Source organism: Passer domesticus, chromosome 4 (assembly GCF_036417665.1).
Source record: "Passer domesticus isolate bPasDom1 chromosome 4, bPasDom1.hap1, whole genome shotgun sequence".
In the NCBI taxonomy this organism is placed as follows: domain Eukaryota; kingdom Metazoa; phylum Chordata; class Aves; order Passeriformes; family Passeridae; genus Passer; species Passer domesticus.
In genome coordinates, this window is record NC_087477.1 from 56,048,031 (window position 1) to 56,064,553 (window position 16,523).

General features: G+C 35.4%; 1 protein-coding gene across 3 annotated transcripts in view; it reads left to right on the top strand.

The window, feature by feature from the left end:
- Positions 1–16,523, top strand: part of SGCZ (sarcoglycan zeta) — a 395,468-nt gene that overhangs the window by 368,136 nt on the left and 10,809 nt on the right. For all 3 annotated transcript variants that reach the window (XM_064418070.1, XM_064418068.1, XM_064418071.1), the window contains one exon: positions 5,626–5,749. In XM_064418070.1, the coding sequence (XP_064274140.1) occupies positions 5,626–5,749 (124 nt within the window). The remainder of the gene's footprint in view (positions 1–5,625; positions 5,750–16,523) is intronic.

Sequence of the window (16,523 nt, forward strand, 5' to 3'; positions counted from 1 at the left end):
TTGAATTCACTGCCAAGAGAATTAAAAAGTTATTTACTTCTTCACAATCTACTACTAAATTTTGTACTGCAGAAAGTAAAAATATCTCTCTGGCTTGGACATGGTAGTTATCCTAAAAAAGTGACTGAAATTAACTCACTAAACCTTTTATTTATTTATTTTAATTTTTTTTAATGATTGACTGATTTTTAAATTTTCTTCTTGGAATTTTTGAATACAATCCAAATATGGGCCATTGGAAAATCTGTTCCAAGGTATCTTGTGTGCTTAATCTGCAAAGTTTGAAGTAGACTTGTCAGGGGATTTTCAGCAGAATAATTTTCCATGAGATGCTGTTTTCTCAAAAGGTGGATCAAGCCATGTCACAGTTTGCCTCAGCTAAAATACATCTGTTTATATCAGCTTAAGACCCCCTAGAAAAACAATATAGAAAATATAATTAGACAATTCCAAGTGGTCTGGACTGTTACTTCCTAATCAAAGGAAACTGATGGTTTTCAAAACTGATACTCTTCAGACTCCCCCAGGCACTTTATCTTCAGATCTAACTCTTGACAAGCACTTGAGCATTTTCTGTGGGCATGTTCCTTCAATCTCTTTCTGACAAGATAGATTTCTATTTTAAGGAAATATATTCTGAAAGACAGCTCAGGTAATGGAGCTATTTCTGTGAAGGTAAACTTCATGTAAGAATGTTTAGCAGAAAGGCAGGACATGTATGGAAAGGGATTCAAGGTAGAATAAAAATAAGGAAGATAATGCAAAGGGAAATATTTAGGGTAGAATGGGGTAGCTCTAAGTTGTCAGGACTATTCTCATACCTTTCCTTAAGCAACTGTTTTGGATTGTCTTATATCCAGAACTTTTTCTCACAGCCTGGAAGTTTAGACTTTCAAGCTTGTTTTGGTATTTCTCTGAGAAATAAAAGCTCATGTTCTGAACCTTACATTTCTACTAATTTTCTTGAATTTCAAAGGTTTGTGTTTTAGTTGACTTGTGACTGCATAATTTTTTACTGCCTGAGATGCCACTTATGTTTTTGATTTGTTTTCTTCTTAATATTACTTCTGTTTTGGATAGCTTATTTGTCTTTAGCTATTCTGGCTATGCCTTCACCCATGCTAGGAAACAATCATGCATTGAGTTCTCTTTAACCTTTCTCATATCACCTGCTTATTTAGTCAAGCTCTTGCATTAAATATTTGCTTTTTTCAGACTTTCTCACTTTTCCTTGATGCTTCTTCTACAACTCTTTCTATTCCTTTAGCACTTCTGAAAATCTCCTCAATGACCTTTTGTTCCTTTTTATTGCTCCTCAGTAAGAAATATATTTTTTTTAATATTCTAAGAAAAGATCCTTTATTTCCCAGTGTGGGAGACTGTTTTTCTGATTTATCATCTATGCCAAATAACATTAAAATATTCAGTGGTTTCAGTTGTTGCTATGACAATACAGTCCTATTGGATTTAAATCTGTGGCATGTACAGGGCAGTTAGATCTCATATTTGAGGCCAGTGAATTTCTAGGTTAGTGAAAATTTTAAAAGTTATAATAAGGGTATGCTGACACATGCCAAAGTCAGCGACATGCAGAGCATGGATATAACATGAAAGGCAGTACTGAAATTAAAAAAAAATTCTTAATTCTAATTTGGTACAAAATCCTTTCAGTCATGGGAGAGGAAGATCTTACATTCTCTGGGATTTTGATGTTGAGGGTATTTGTTTACAATAAAACAGTAGAAGGAGGAATAGAGAGAGATTTGGCACATCTATTTGCCTTTCTTCTCCTCTTTGTGTGTCTTACCGACCCACAGTTGCAGTCTGCCACAACTCTTCATCTACAGGTAGCAAATCAATGGCACTATTATTTTTATCTATGGAAACCTAAAACAGGCTTACCAAGTAAATGTGTAGACTTTTTATATTTTGCAAAACTTTTTTTTTTTTCCTAGCGGGGTTCCTATGCTCACTGAAAAAAAGCACAATATGTGTTGGCAAGACCATAGTGTATAAAAGTTAAATACTGGGAAGTGTTGATTTCTTGACCCCCACATATAAAGATGTCAATGAAGGGGAAATGAGTACCTGTTTTACATGTGAGATCTCTAGCTGACATAGTTTTAATTCACTGTTTTGAATAGAAATTTTAAGTTGGTAAAAGTTTCTGTCAGTTGTTTTACTAAGTAGCATGGGTTGCATGTAGGGCTTAAATAGACAGAAAGCAAATAAATTATTTGCTTCTGCACAGGGAAATCTTCTATTTCTGTCTGTTTTAAGAAATACTTTCCATGAGCCAACAGAAAAAAAAAATTAACATAGATAAATTATATCCCATGTGAATATGAGGGATATACAGGAGGTAAATCTAAAATATTGCTTAAAACCCAGAAGAAACCTTTTCTTTTGGTTCATATTTTAAATTTGGTTCATATTTTTCTCTAATAGAATCTAGGTCAGCTTGTAAACAGAAAATACAGATTGAAGAAAAAAAATGTTTTTGCATTTCTGATCAGAAATATTTTAATAAGTTCAAAGGAACATTTTCAGGATATTTTAAAATTTTCCCTCTTCTAACAATAGTTCTTTTGTTAATTCAGCTCAAATTCATATGGCTTTGATCTTATGAAATTTATCGTCTTTCACAAATTAACCACTGATAATTAAAAAGAAAAAGCCCTTCTCTGCTATGGATAGATCATCTTGCTTCATCACATATAGCAAATTGACCAATTATATTATTTAAAAACTCCTTCAGAAAGCCTTTTTGTCTTTCCTACAGTTCTGTAATTTCTGTCTAATAATAGCAGTAGTTACCTTCTCCATCAGAGCAGTTTGTTGTTTGGGAAAGAAAAATTAATTTTGTGACTAGGATTCACTCACAGATGTAAATGCCACTGTGACAGTCGATCAGTAAATCTGAAAGGAAAGCAAATTTTCCATATGCTATTATAATAATACATTTTTCTTGGAGGGAAGAGCATTACAATGTGGAATGTTACAATGAGTTTATAGCAGAGATTAAAGGCAAAGAAATATGGCAAAGAAAACATATTATAAAGAATCTGCATATCAAACCTAATTTATCTTAAAACATTGAGGAAATAATCTATGTGTATAGACTTTTTCATTTGCAGTAGCATACTGCAGTCTCTTTTCAGATGCAGATCAGCCAGAGAATAACAATAAGAAAAGTAAGAACTGTAAAACAGATTTAGGAATTCAGTTTTACTAATAGATGGGTGTTGTTTTAAAATCTGCCTTGATGATCATTAGTCATTCCTTGACATTTCTCCCACTTTATTTGGTTTCAAAAGACTGCTAATAATCTCTATTGTCTAAAAATTTTCTTCTCCATGCTGTGGAGAAGGCTGATATTATCAACTTTTCAAGTTGAGAAATTAACTTCCCAAATATCTTGTTTTTAGACAAACATGAAGTTATTTACAATAATGTACTGCACGAAAAACTCTGATGAAACTACACTAAACAACTCTAAGATATACACCCTCAAAACTTTATTTTTCAAAGAAACCAACGGTTTCTTGGTGGATGTTCCTAAACAGATTTTAATTATCCATCTGCTGAAAAGTTTTAGTTAGGTCTGAGGGATTTGGCGGTTATGAAATCGGAAATATTTTTGGCTTGGCTAAGACACATGAATTCAATGCAATAAATGTAGCTAAGATCACTTTTGTCTTTATGATTATGAAGTGGCATCTGAAATCACAGAGAAATAAATGTTAATATTCCTGTAAAGCAAAGTATAAATCACAATGATAAGCTGCTGAAAAATATGGAATGGAAGCATAAAATCATTTTACATTTATACCATTCAGTTTCCTTTTAAGTTCAAGATAAAATCTCATTAAGGCGATGAAGTACTTTCAGAAACCTCATTTCTAAACTTTATAATTTACACAATTTTAAAAATATTTGGGAGTTCTTTTTCTGCTGTCCTGTAGCCATCAAAAGTTCACAAACCAGCCCCTGAAAAGCACTTATGTATGTCATTAAATAATTCATGATATTTAGATTCTTCTCCAGTACAAAGAACTGCAGAACCTTCTATCAACTTCTCCCAGAAAGCATCAAAAAAAGAAAGAAAACACTCTAGCAGTAGCATGCATAGATATTTTTCTATTGCTCCTGTCTATATGCACGCCATGCTTTTTTTTTTTTTTTCATATCAGTATCTATAAATTGTGTTTTTCTCTATCTGGACACCTGCTTTTAATAGCTCCATTTTGTTTGCTGAATAAATGCTTTTCTTTTTTTTTTCTTTTTTTTTCTTTTCCCTATTGAGTGTCAGTGACATGCAAGAAACAGAAATGTTTCACAGACACGACACCATCTCAGTGACTTTCTTTGCATGTAAATGCGGCACTTTGGTTTTAAAATGGTAATCCAGTGCTGTTCTCTGTACTTTAAAAATGCAATAGTTGAAATACTTTGAAATTCTCTAGTTCCATTGCTTGACAAACTTTATCTGGCTTTTCTGCACCAAATTCATTATGCATCTAATACCTCATTGTATTTTTGGATAGCTATGACCACTTTGCTGAAGAGGGAAATACAGTGTTTTCTTCAAGCTACTCAGTCTAGACATTTTTATCATTAACCTATTTCATCTCACAAAAATCCTTTGTTCAGGTAGAGTGGAACTGTGTCCTGCCATTATATTACTAAGTTATAAACAGATAAGAAATTTTGTCTCCCTCCCTTATGTGCTATGCAATAAGTCTACAACTGAACACAATCAGAATCTGAATTGTTTCCTAGTTCAATACAGTTTTCATCCTGTCATTTTTCCTATTCAGCATGTGAGCATGTTTTCTACAAAATCTTTGCATTAGTACTTCCCTTTCAAGAGAAATCTCTGCAATACTATGAGAAAGCACAGCTAAGAAAGTATCATAGCTCTGCCTTAAGGCTGGTGGAGGATCTTGAGCACAGAGAAATGAGAAGCAGAAAGACTGACAGTAGAACAAGAATTGCTTTGAGTAAAGATACCAAGAAGCAGTGGTGTGTGTTTTAACCCTATTATAACAGGGTTATATGAACATGAGTATTTTGGAGAACAGAAAAGCCATACAATGCCCCCCAAATAATAGCAACATAACAGATTTTCTTTTCCTCTCTTCATACATGAAGCTGCTAAATATACCCAAAACATGAATGAGTCTGTCAAGGCAAAGTAATTTTAACCAGTATCACATCATTTAAAACATTTAAAAGTTTTGTTTTCTCTTTATTTCATTAAACATTTGTCATCAGTCACTAAGAAGATTTTCGTATTAGACTGTCATTACAGAAGCATTAACAGAGACGTGCAGATTCTCAAGCATCTATATTTCAGTATTAGTGCAGTTGGATGCATTAAGTGCTAGTCCCAGAAAGCATCACTAAGCAGATAAGTTTATATCAGTATATTCTTAAATGCTTAACAGTTTTCTTCCTCTGTGTCATAAAAGGCAGTCATAGAATCACACATATAATCTGGTTTTCCTTTGTTGCCTTTCAAAATATGTTAATATATTCCTGCATCATGGGTTTTGAGGCTGGGGAGTTTTTGGTGGTTAAATTCAGTGCATTTTTTTCTCAGTGATTGTTTTTGTCTTTCAGACTTGAATCTCCTACTAGATCTTTGGTGATGGAAGCACCCAGGGGAGTGCAAGTCAATGCAGCTGCAGGAGACTTAAAGGCTACCTGTAGGAAAGAGCTGCACTTACAGTCCACAGAAGGGGAGGTAGGTTCAACCAGCAGAGACATGCTCTACAGCTCTGTCCAGCATAACACAAACAATGTGAGGAGGGTTTATTCAGTATCAAGGTAAACAACATGAAAAGTGTTCTGCATTTGCCTTTGTTAAAGTGATTTTGGTTTAGCTTGTTCAACTATTAATACTTATTTCCTTTTTTAGAAATATTTGAAAATATTTTAGAATATTTGAAATATTGAGTTTCATTCACACTGAAAATAAACCTAGTTAATACAGATCAGAATTACTTGTAAATTAAGAGTGAAAGAAAAAGCTTCCATGGAACAGAATTGGTTAAGTGATACTGGTAAACAAATAACTTGGATTAATCTGTCAAAATAAAACAGAGAAGTTTGGATTCATTTAGATTAATGCATCATTAAACCATGATTAAGAGGTTTAACAAATTTGCTCTACCTGTGGTTTAACTCCTTAATTTTTTACTACCTCTGTAAGAGACACAGAGTACTTACATCATATGTTCTCTCCTGTTTCATTAGTGTCTTGTTTCATTGATCAGTGATAAGTGACTGACATAAAAAGACTTTGATAAAGATTCTTCATATGTAAACCTGTGTGGACACATGCAAATGATTCAAAAGTGGGTCAGTTTTTTGGGATGGCAATCTATGCATTACAGAAATGCATGAAGGATTTCTGGTATGGGAGTCCTTTCATCTTTAGACCATAAAATGATACAACATTAAAAAAAAAAGCTAAGATCTTGAGATCTTCTTGAAGGTTATCAAGAGCTCTCAGATTTCTATTAGGCACTTTGGAGAAATGGATAAATTTTCAAACTGTTCTCAGAGGGGCTTGCTACAGTGCAGCATTTTTGGAAATCTATAATGTAAATATTTCATCATGAATGCAGCTCTTTAGAAATTTTTTCCCTTTTGTGTTTGTGTTTGGTATTCTCTACCAAATGTTTCTAGATGTTTTACACACTATCCAACACAAGCAAAACCAAACAAAACCAACATTCACATCTGGCAGATAGTCCCATGGAATGCACACTCTGCATTACAGTGCAGCCAGGAACATTTTGACCAATATATTATAACAAAATCCTATTTTGATAACATTTTTTTATTGATGTAAGTATTTGTCCAGCACAATTAAAACACTGTGTTTTCCTAATTTAGTGTCTCAAATATTTGTATACCACGCGCCCCACCTTATTTTTGAGTTTCTCCAAAATCGGCTCTTCCCCCAGTCTCTCATCTTTACTTACCACCTCTCTTGCTGTTTCCTAACATTGCTGAGATAGAAGTAAAAAATCCAATCCTCTTTTAATAGTAAATATTGTCCTACCTCATCATTGTCCTTTCTGCGGGTATTTTTGAGTCTAGATCTTCCTGTAACCTGTCTTGTTCTCCCTTTCATAAATCCCTACCTGGGAAGATCTATTGTGTTTCCTAAATTTATTAACATAAATTTTACAAATAGAATGTATTTCTTTGTTCTTTCCCTTCATGATATTGCCGGAGGGGAAAAGCAAAACTTGAATTAAAATTAAGGTTAAGAAAAGAGAAGCCAACAGAAAGATTGTTACCATTCCTTACTCTCCCATTATTCTTTAAGCAATGCTTGTTTCTATATTCTCTCTGCTTTGCATCATACACCTCTTCATACAAATATTTTATCTGTGGATCCATCAGTTTTTTTTCTCAAGATCAGCATTGCAATTTAATTGCATGACTTCTCATTTTTCTTAAATATTTACTATACCTTCTTGGAAGGGTAGTTTTGGAAACAATGTCCTATGACCTCAGTTGTACTTTGACAATGGGAATCCAAGAAAAAGATATAATGCCTATATTATGTATTATTCAGAACTGGAATTCAAGTCAGTATTAAATGTTTTGTAGTAAAAAAATGCCAGTGAAAAGCTGACTTTTCTGACCTTCTCATTAAAAATCATTATTTTCTCTGTGTGATAAGACTTTGCACATCTACAATTTCCTACACAGATGTTAGATTGAAAATTATCAAAAAACAAATTACCAGCCTTTCTCCACTCTTTCCCAATGAAGTGTTCAATATACATCGGACAAAGTTCAAAGTCTTGAATGCTTCCAATTTCAACAAGATCTGAAATGGACTGCAGCCAAAATCCACAGAGAAATTCTATCCTGCAGTCTGACCAATGCCTCAACAGTCCACTGTTTAATCTCTTCCACTGGAGAGGGTTAGAGGAAAATGCAGAAACACTTAGGAAGGCAAATGACAGGCACAAGAGCATTAGCTGCTGTGCAAAGTTACTATAGCCACGTTAGGGTGTGAGGAACCAGGGTAAACATTCGATGGATTACATATCTGCACAACAAAAATTGATTGCTTTTCCTGCTTACAGCCTAACAGACAAACCACATTAGCAGACAGTATAAAAAAAATGCTTAAAGGTTTTATCATTATTCATTTTTAAGAAAACACATTCTAAAATTACAAAGTATCTGTATTAAAAATAATCATTTTAGCCTAAGAACTGAATCCCTTATAAGTCAGGTTTCCTCCACAAAAAACTAGTGTTGTCTTTGTGAATTAGATCTGTGAACCATTTTCATGATAAGACAATTTGTACTAGAAAGACATGCAAGAGCTTTTGTACCATTTTTATTCTAGTTAGTGAAATTTAATTTTTTAATGTTTGAAAACTTTTTCAAAAACTCATCAAAGATGAGTGAATTTGTATTTTCTTTCTCTATCAAAGTTATTGCTGTTATGACAGGAAATGGCTATGTGGCATCTGGAATTAACCAGTTATAGCCATGTTACAGAGCATTATGCATTTACTGACTAAGAAAAATAGATTTTCCTTTTATTTAAGAATAACTTCAGAATATTTTAAAGAACATAAATGTGTTTATGAAATACTTTTCCTCTAGCTTTATTTCTATGCAGTATAATCTTTAGCCTCCCACATCACAAACTGAATGCCTCTGCAAGCATCCTGAATTCTGCTGTTTGATACATTTTCTTTTTATTTACTGCAGTATTATAATAATCCTTTTAGCCCTATTACGCATCATAGTGTGTGATCCCAGACTGAATACTGGGGGCTGTAATTTAGATTCAGATTCTGCTGCCCTTTCTAAAGCTCTTGAGCTGCACCCTTGTGAGCCGAGGCATCAGCAGAATTCTTTGATTCAATTATAACTCGGCATTTAATTGTGAACTATGTATTATTCTATAAATAAACCATAACCAATGGTTTAAAGCAGCAATCATTTACAAGGAACATGAAATGTGAAGCTTCAGGCTACAGCTGAATCCACTCGTTCCCATAAGAAGAAAAAGATGATTTCTTGTCTGGAATTTCAGCACAATGACTGCTTTTTCAAATAAAAGTGTAATGCAAAAGCACAAATCAATCTTGAATTCTGTAGATACTTGATTTTACTAGACATAAAAACATTTGAATTGAACCTGAAACACATAATTGTGTAAAGGTAGCAATCTGAAAGGTCTATTTGATGGTGTCCACTCATTGGCCTAACAACGAATTGTAATAGTTTTGACCATCCAGAATCACAGAATGGGTCAAGTTGGAAGAGGACCACAATGGGTCATTTGGTCCCACTTCTCTGCTCAAGCTGGGTCATTCTAGAGCACACAGGATTGTGTCCAGATGGTTCCTGAATATCTCCAGTGAGGGAGAATCCACAACTTTTCTGGGCAATCTGTGATGGTGTTCAGTCACCCACATAGTAAAGTTCCTTCTCATATTTAGATGTAACTTTCTGTGAAAGAGTTTCTGCCCATTGCCTCTTTCCTATTGTTTGGCACCACAAAGAAGATCCTGGATCCTTTCTCTGAGATCATCTCTTCATGCAGATACTCATAGACATTGATGAGGTCCCCACCCAGATATCTGTTCTTGAAGTTCAACAGGCCCAGCTCCCTCAGCCTTCCTCACAAGAGAGATGCTCCAATCCCTTACTCATCTTTGCTGCCCTCCACTGGACCTGCTCCAGGAGCTCCGTGTCTCTCTTGCCCTGAGGAGCCCAGAGCTGGGCACAGCACTCCTGATGTGGCCTCACCAGGGCTGAGCAGAGGGGCAGGGTCACCTCCCTCAGCCTGCTGGCAATGCTCTTCCCAATGCACCCCAGGACACCACTGGCCTTCCCATCCACACGGGCACGCTGCTGGCTCCTGGACAGTTTGTTGGCCACCAGAACGCCCAGGTCCTTCCCTGGACAGCTGCTTTCCAGCAGGTCAATCCCCAGCCTGTGCTGGTGCACGGGGTTACTCCTCCCCAGGTGCAGGAGCGTTGCCTGAATTTCCTCTCTGCCCATCTCTCCAGCCTGCTGAGGCCCTTCTGAGGGGCTGCACAGCACTCTGGGGTATTGGCTGCATCAGTCTCTGAAGCAGAAGGACGCTAAGCAGGCTCAGCTCTCAGGAACCTTGAGCAACTGCTATGTGTCTTTCCAAGGAGCTTCTATGCAAGTTATGCTCTGCACTTTCATTGCATCCGGTTAAGTGTCAAAGATGAAGTCAATAAAAGGAGAAAGATGTACAGAGGCTTCTCATTTTTATAAATGTATTCATATTAATCACCTTGTCTATGACCTTTTTCCTATTTACCTCTTTATGCCCTTTTATTTCCCTGTCAAATTACACTCTATCGTAGTATCATTTGTAGAGTATATTTTGTTGTTTCTGACATAACGAGGCTGATGCCTCATTATGGTAAGGCTTATAGCTGTCAAATTAAAAATGAGGAACATTCTTTAACAGACAAAGTTTAGTCAAAATCAGTGTGGCAGACAAGAGGCCAAGTTTATATTTACTGTTTTAGCACAGCACATTTAATGAAACACACAGACAATACTATTTTGTAGAGCCTAAAAAATGCATATAGTACTAACATTTGATCTATAATCCTATCCACTTCTAAATCCAGGAGATGCATTTTACAGAGATTAATAATTAAGATTTATTAGTATTTAATAAAACTGTAGTAATCTTCACTTGTAAGCTCAAGTAACTATACAATTTTATAGCATTTGGTGGCATTTTTGTGGATTTTCTTGTATTCTCAAACAGAAAATAAAAAAGAAACAGGACATTTTAAATTAAGTAGATACACTGAAACTGAATTACCTTGCTGTATATGCTGCTTGCCATAACTATGGAGGACTGGTTGATCAAAGACAAAAACACTTTATAGATGAGTTCAATTCAACCAAGTTATGTTAGTCTGAGATTAAATGTATTCAAAAAAATTAAATTATTGTATGCATGAATTGAGTTCAATAGACAATAAGCAATGGCAGGGTCTAGAGCTCAGTCACTGTTTATTCACCAAAAATTATGTAATACATGTGATGCATTTTGTTTTCAAAGCCTTTTTCATGGTATTAAGCAGTTGACTTCTTACTGTTGTCTGTGAAGAAAGAGATTAGTGAAAATTAAGGGAATTTTTTTCTATATTTTTTAAATTATAGATTTAAAAAATTCTATTAGAGTGTTTTGACAGATACTTAAAAGCAAATGCATATTATTTTTTAAAAAACCCTTTCATTTTCAAACCAGTTATTCATGTGTCATTTATTTATAGAAAAAATCTCACTGTTCTGTACCAGTTTACAATCAAAAAATACAAAAGCAAAGAAATTTAACTGACAACACCCATATTTAAAATGTTTTTTCATGGCTAAATTTTCAAGATTCACATCATAAGAAATTTTATTAAAAAGGTAAAAATGACAATGAATAATTTATTATGTATCTTTTAATACAATATTCCTTTTAATCTAATGATTATTTAAATGGTAATTAAGTTTTTGTACTCTGTAAATTAAGCATAAATATTCCAAGTACATTTTCTTTACTGGATTGTTTACATAAACCACAAAGAAGTCACATCTGTCCAAGATTGAATGAATTTGCAAAGACTGAAAATTATTTCACAGAAAGAACAGAAAAACAGAAATAATAAATACACCAGAAAGTGTTTTTCTTCAGTAGGCACCCACATATTGTATTGGGGTTATAACTCAGAAGTACCAATATATACTTTTGTCTATTAAATTTACAAAAATTTGTACTTAAAATGACCTTACCCTCACAAGTATCTCTTTGGTACTGATGAGTCAAAACATAAATTCTTCCCTCAAGAATGAACTGTACATTTCACTAATGTACAGTGTTATTTTTAATGGATATGTTATTTTTCAAATCCCTTTCCATTGTCAGTAGTTGTAGCCGTACCATGGAGACGGGAATGGGAGCAGTGCTGCCACAGCGGCTGTGCTCAGCTGTACCAGGTGTAATCTCAGAAAGAGAACTTTCACCACACCAGGCCACCCTTAGGCCTGAAGGTCTCATTTGTCAACTTATCCTAGCACTGTAGAGAACACATTTTCAATACACAGTTTGTACTAGATAATTTGGTCTTCTCTGAATGCTTAGTATATTCAGTTTTATCTCAGTTATTACATTAATTTCACTGTTTAACTGTTCCTCAAAACTATTAATCATTATGATCAATATGGTTCCAGATATTGTGCAACCATGTGTTTAAATTTTCCTGAGTATATGCTATCAACATAATAATTTAATTTTTCATTATGATTTTTTGTTCCTTTTCACAAAACTGTCATTTAGATTTAATGAAAGCCACAGATAAGTGTTAGAATAAATGGTCCATGCAAACTAAAGTACTTCAATTTATGCTATAGTTCACCTTAACCTTGAATATTGAAACACATCAGCTTATGAAAATTATATAGTTGAATCTAGTGACCTAATCTGTATAATCTTCTTTCTAAGATGCTTCCAATAGCCTATGCAGAATAGCAAAAAGACTAAGGCCAAACATTGCATTCGTGTAATTCAGAATAATTGAATATTTAAGGGAATCCTAAAAGTTTATTGTTTAGTGAGACATCACTACGCTGTCTTCTCATACTGATTAACACCAGTTAATCTGATTTCCTTCTTTTTTTTCATACTTCCTCCAGTTTCCTGCCATTTCTTGTCTACATTAGACCTGAAATATGCCTTTGCAGCCCTATGGAGTTGTTTGTTTAATTGAAGAGTACCTGGATACAGAAAATTCTTCATTGTCTATAAATCCAAAATTTTTAATTTGGCTGTATCAACTTAAACTGTCATTTGCTTTCTTGACTAAGACCCATTGGAAAATTTTATAGATGACAGGTTCATCTCTCTGTATTTAAGGCTTGTACAAGTATCTGCTTTTTACCTCATGCCTATATAGTACCACTGAAAGTTTGCTCATTCAATTTAGTTCTTTGTTTCGTAGATATTCTTTGTTTTCTGGTTTGCCCTCCTCTCCCTTTCCCTCTCAATGTTCAGATTAACAATACAGTCTGATGAGCAGGTGAATGGCAGATCTTCATTAGCAAAAAGTGTATATAAAAAGAGTACCACTTTTCCATTCTTATCAGATACACTAGGCTGATTCAGTTTGATTCTTTAACTAGTCAGAAATTGGATCTACTTTTAAACCATATAGAACTAGTGTATTTTTCTCTGTACTGAGATGCACATGACAAAGCAATGATCTGGGATTTCTAAACCTTAAGTATTTAGAGACCATGATGCTGCTCAGCATTCTGCTCTCCATGAAATAACATTTCTCTGAGTAGCAACTGCCTTTTCCATCTTGCAATCTGCCAGTCAGTCTCCCACAATGTTTCAGGAAGGAAAGAAGGCTTTGGTTTTATTTGTGCCTGTTTATCTGCTGAGGAGTGAGACTCTCAGAGGGTATGACTGGCCTGCACTGCCTTGATGCATGTGAGGTATTAAATGGCTTATCTCATACCTCTCACAGCAAAACAGATTAGAGAAAGACCATGTACACATTGACTACTTTCATCTAGCAGCAGTGTTCCCTAGAAATATCATACTGTTTAATTTTTTTTGACATTTCTTCCCTTCTCTTAAAACATCCGATAACATCAAGCATAAAGCAGTAAGTAGTTTAAGTTTTACTGGTGTTGGAGGACTTTTCAGCCATGAATTTCAGTTTTTTGCAGATCAGAGGACAGAAAACATAAATCCTTAAATAGGTACACTGAAATTCCTAACATGTTGGGATACTCTGGCAGTATATTTGGATTCCTGCTTAACTAATAGATAGAAATGTTGCATCTCTAAATTTCATCTTTCATTATAACCCTGTGTTAAGCTACCTAAGAACTGTTAATCCCCTTTTTTTTTTTCTCAATGCCCTCGAGCCCCACATTGGGCGCCAAAATCTGTCTTGGGTTGAAAAGACAGGAGCCTGTGAAGGAAGGCAAAAGCCTCCTGTGAAACGGAGAAGGTAAACCCCCTCCCTCCGAATTATCACAACTTCAGAATTAAAAAGGGCTCTCAGGCAAAGATATGGGAAACGGGAATAACAGTTCTTTACTGGAAGAAAAAAACTAAATAACAATGTAATTTAACACAAGCAAAACAACCACTGGCAGAGTGAGAAAAACCTGGCACCCTGAGAAGTCAGGGTGCTGGTAGCAGTCCAGCCAAATGGTGGCTGCTCCTCCTGGAGCGGCGATCTGCAGAAGGGTGTAGATCCCTTCCGAAAATGCGGCGAAGGAGCAGCTGGGCCTCGGTTCCTGATTCCTCTCGGAAATCCAGCGAAGAAGGCTGTCTGTGGTCTCAGAAGTGCTTGTTTTATGGTGGCAGGGATGCTTGGCTCCTCCCTCTGGGTGGAGCATCTCTCAATGGGATGATGTAACTAATCTTACCAGCCACAGTGAGTGATTCAATAGCCCATTAGCAGGACATTGTCTTCCTGGCAGTGTCATTGTTCTTGAAAGAGATAAGAAAAACTGCCTAACCCCCAACAGATGGCAAAATAGAATACATGCTTATTTTACAAGCCAGGACACCCTGACAGCATATGTACAAGGTAGACTTTAATACTGGCTTTAAACCACCTTTTTAATCCTCTTCAACACAGGTTTCACCAGGGTGTAGCTATACGGATGGGTTTAAATTGGACTCACTGCAGCAGATATCACCCTCTTAAGAAGGCAGTCCAATTTTTCTCAGACACCATATCCTAGTACCCACATTGCTCACCAGATGCTCTGGGATGTATGCTGGGACAGGACTGGATAGCTACCATGCAGGATTAGGATACCAGATAAGCCTGGATTGTTGTATGTCACAGTGTGAAGTTCATAAGTACTAGTGGAAAAGCCTGCATAGCTATGCTTATTAAAGATAATTTCATTTAATGAGAAAAATAACTGAGCTACATTGTATTGTAATGCACATCAGAGTAAAGTGCTCTGCATTAAAGTCTTGGAGCAGTACACTACAGAGTACCTGCAATGATAAATTGTAGAAGTGTGGCTGTCCTGATGTAAACAAACAGAAAAATTATTGAGCTCACAGCAAATAATGGAATAAAGTTCAAGAGATTTAACTCTGCCACATAGGGTCTCTGATTTTTCGAGTTAATTTTTGTTTGAATCAAAACATGCCTTTTACAACCCATTTAATTTTGTATTACAGATTTCTCATGAACCTTCCCCATCATGACTGCAGCTAAGCTGTTAAAATGGCCAGTCACACAGTCTGCCAAAAGTATAAAGAGCTCATCCATTGCTGAGCAGAGCTTACACAGACCCTGGGATTTTTCTGTTTTTCATACTGCCATTCTGGGGAGGAGATTGGGGGTGCATGGGAAGCTGGGAGGTGACCTCAACTGACCAAAGGGACATTCCATACTGTCTGACATCAGGCTCTCTATAGAAAGCTCCTGGGGGAAGAAGGAATGAGGGGAAGGGCCTTTGGGGTGCTGATGTTTGTGTTCCCAAGTCACCATTATACATGGTGGGGCCCTTCTCTCCTGGAGATAGCTGAACATCTGCCTGCCCATGGGAAACAGTGAATTCATTCCTTATTTTGCTTTGCTTGTGTGCATACCTTTCACTATTAAACTGTCTTTATCAACCCATGAGTTTTCCAGCTTCTATCCTTCCAGCCTCTTCCTGATCTTTCTGGTGGGGGAGTGAATGAGGGAGTGGCTGTGTGGCACATGGCTGTTGGCTGGGGTTAAACCATGACAACAAGGCTTACTGAAAGTCAGTATTAAAAGTCCAAAAGGCCACTCAGATTTTTTTTTTGGCTGTATTTGTTAAAAGTTATCAAAAACTGCTGATTAAAAGTATGTGACATTACTGGCTCCAGTTTAATATCCTGTTGAATTACTGTTGAAATTGAAAGTATTTTATCTCAGTCATGTTCTGACATCAATTTTTGATCTTTCTCCAAGTACAGAACTATGCTGAGCATTATTAGTACAAAAGATAGACTTACATAGACCTTGCATTGTTAAATGCTACTGGATTTTTATGCAGTGTTATTGATAACTCTACTGTTACTACTTTAATAATGGACCTGTTGTTATTTATTTTTTCTTGATATGAGAAGTGAAAGAATACTTTTAATTATTTGTCACTCCATTCATTATTGTGTCCTCTGTTTCCTTCCCACATTTTACCAGTTCCTAGTTTCTAGTTTGTTATTAAACTCTTTTTCCCCATCTGTTATTTTCTTTTTGCTATTCTTATTTTCACATTTACTTTTAGCTGAGCAGCATGTTTTAACACGTGTAATCTTTTTTTTCAGTTATAATTCTAGCAGAACATTATTAAAGTGTTTCCAACACATTTCTTACATAAAGACTATATCTGCAGGGGTTGTGACTACTAATTGTCTCAGGTCTGTAATACTGGACTTTCCAAATAACATTGTGTATGTGTGTGTCTAAATACAT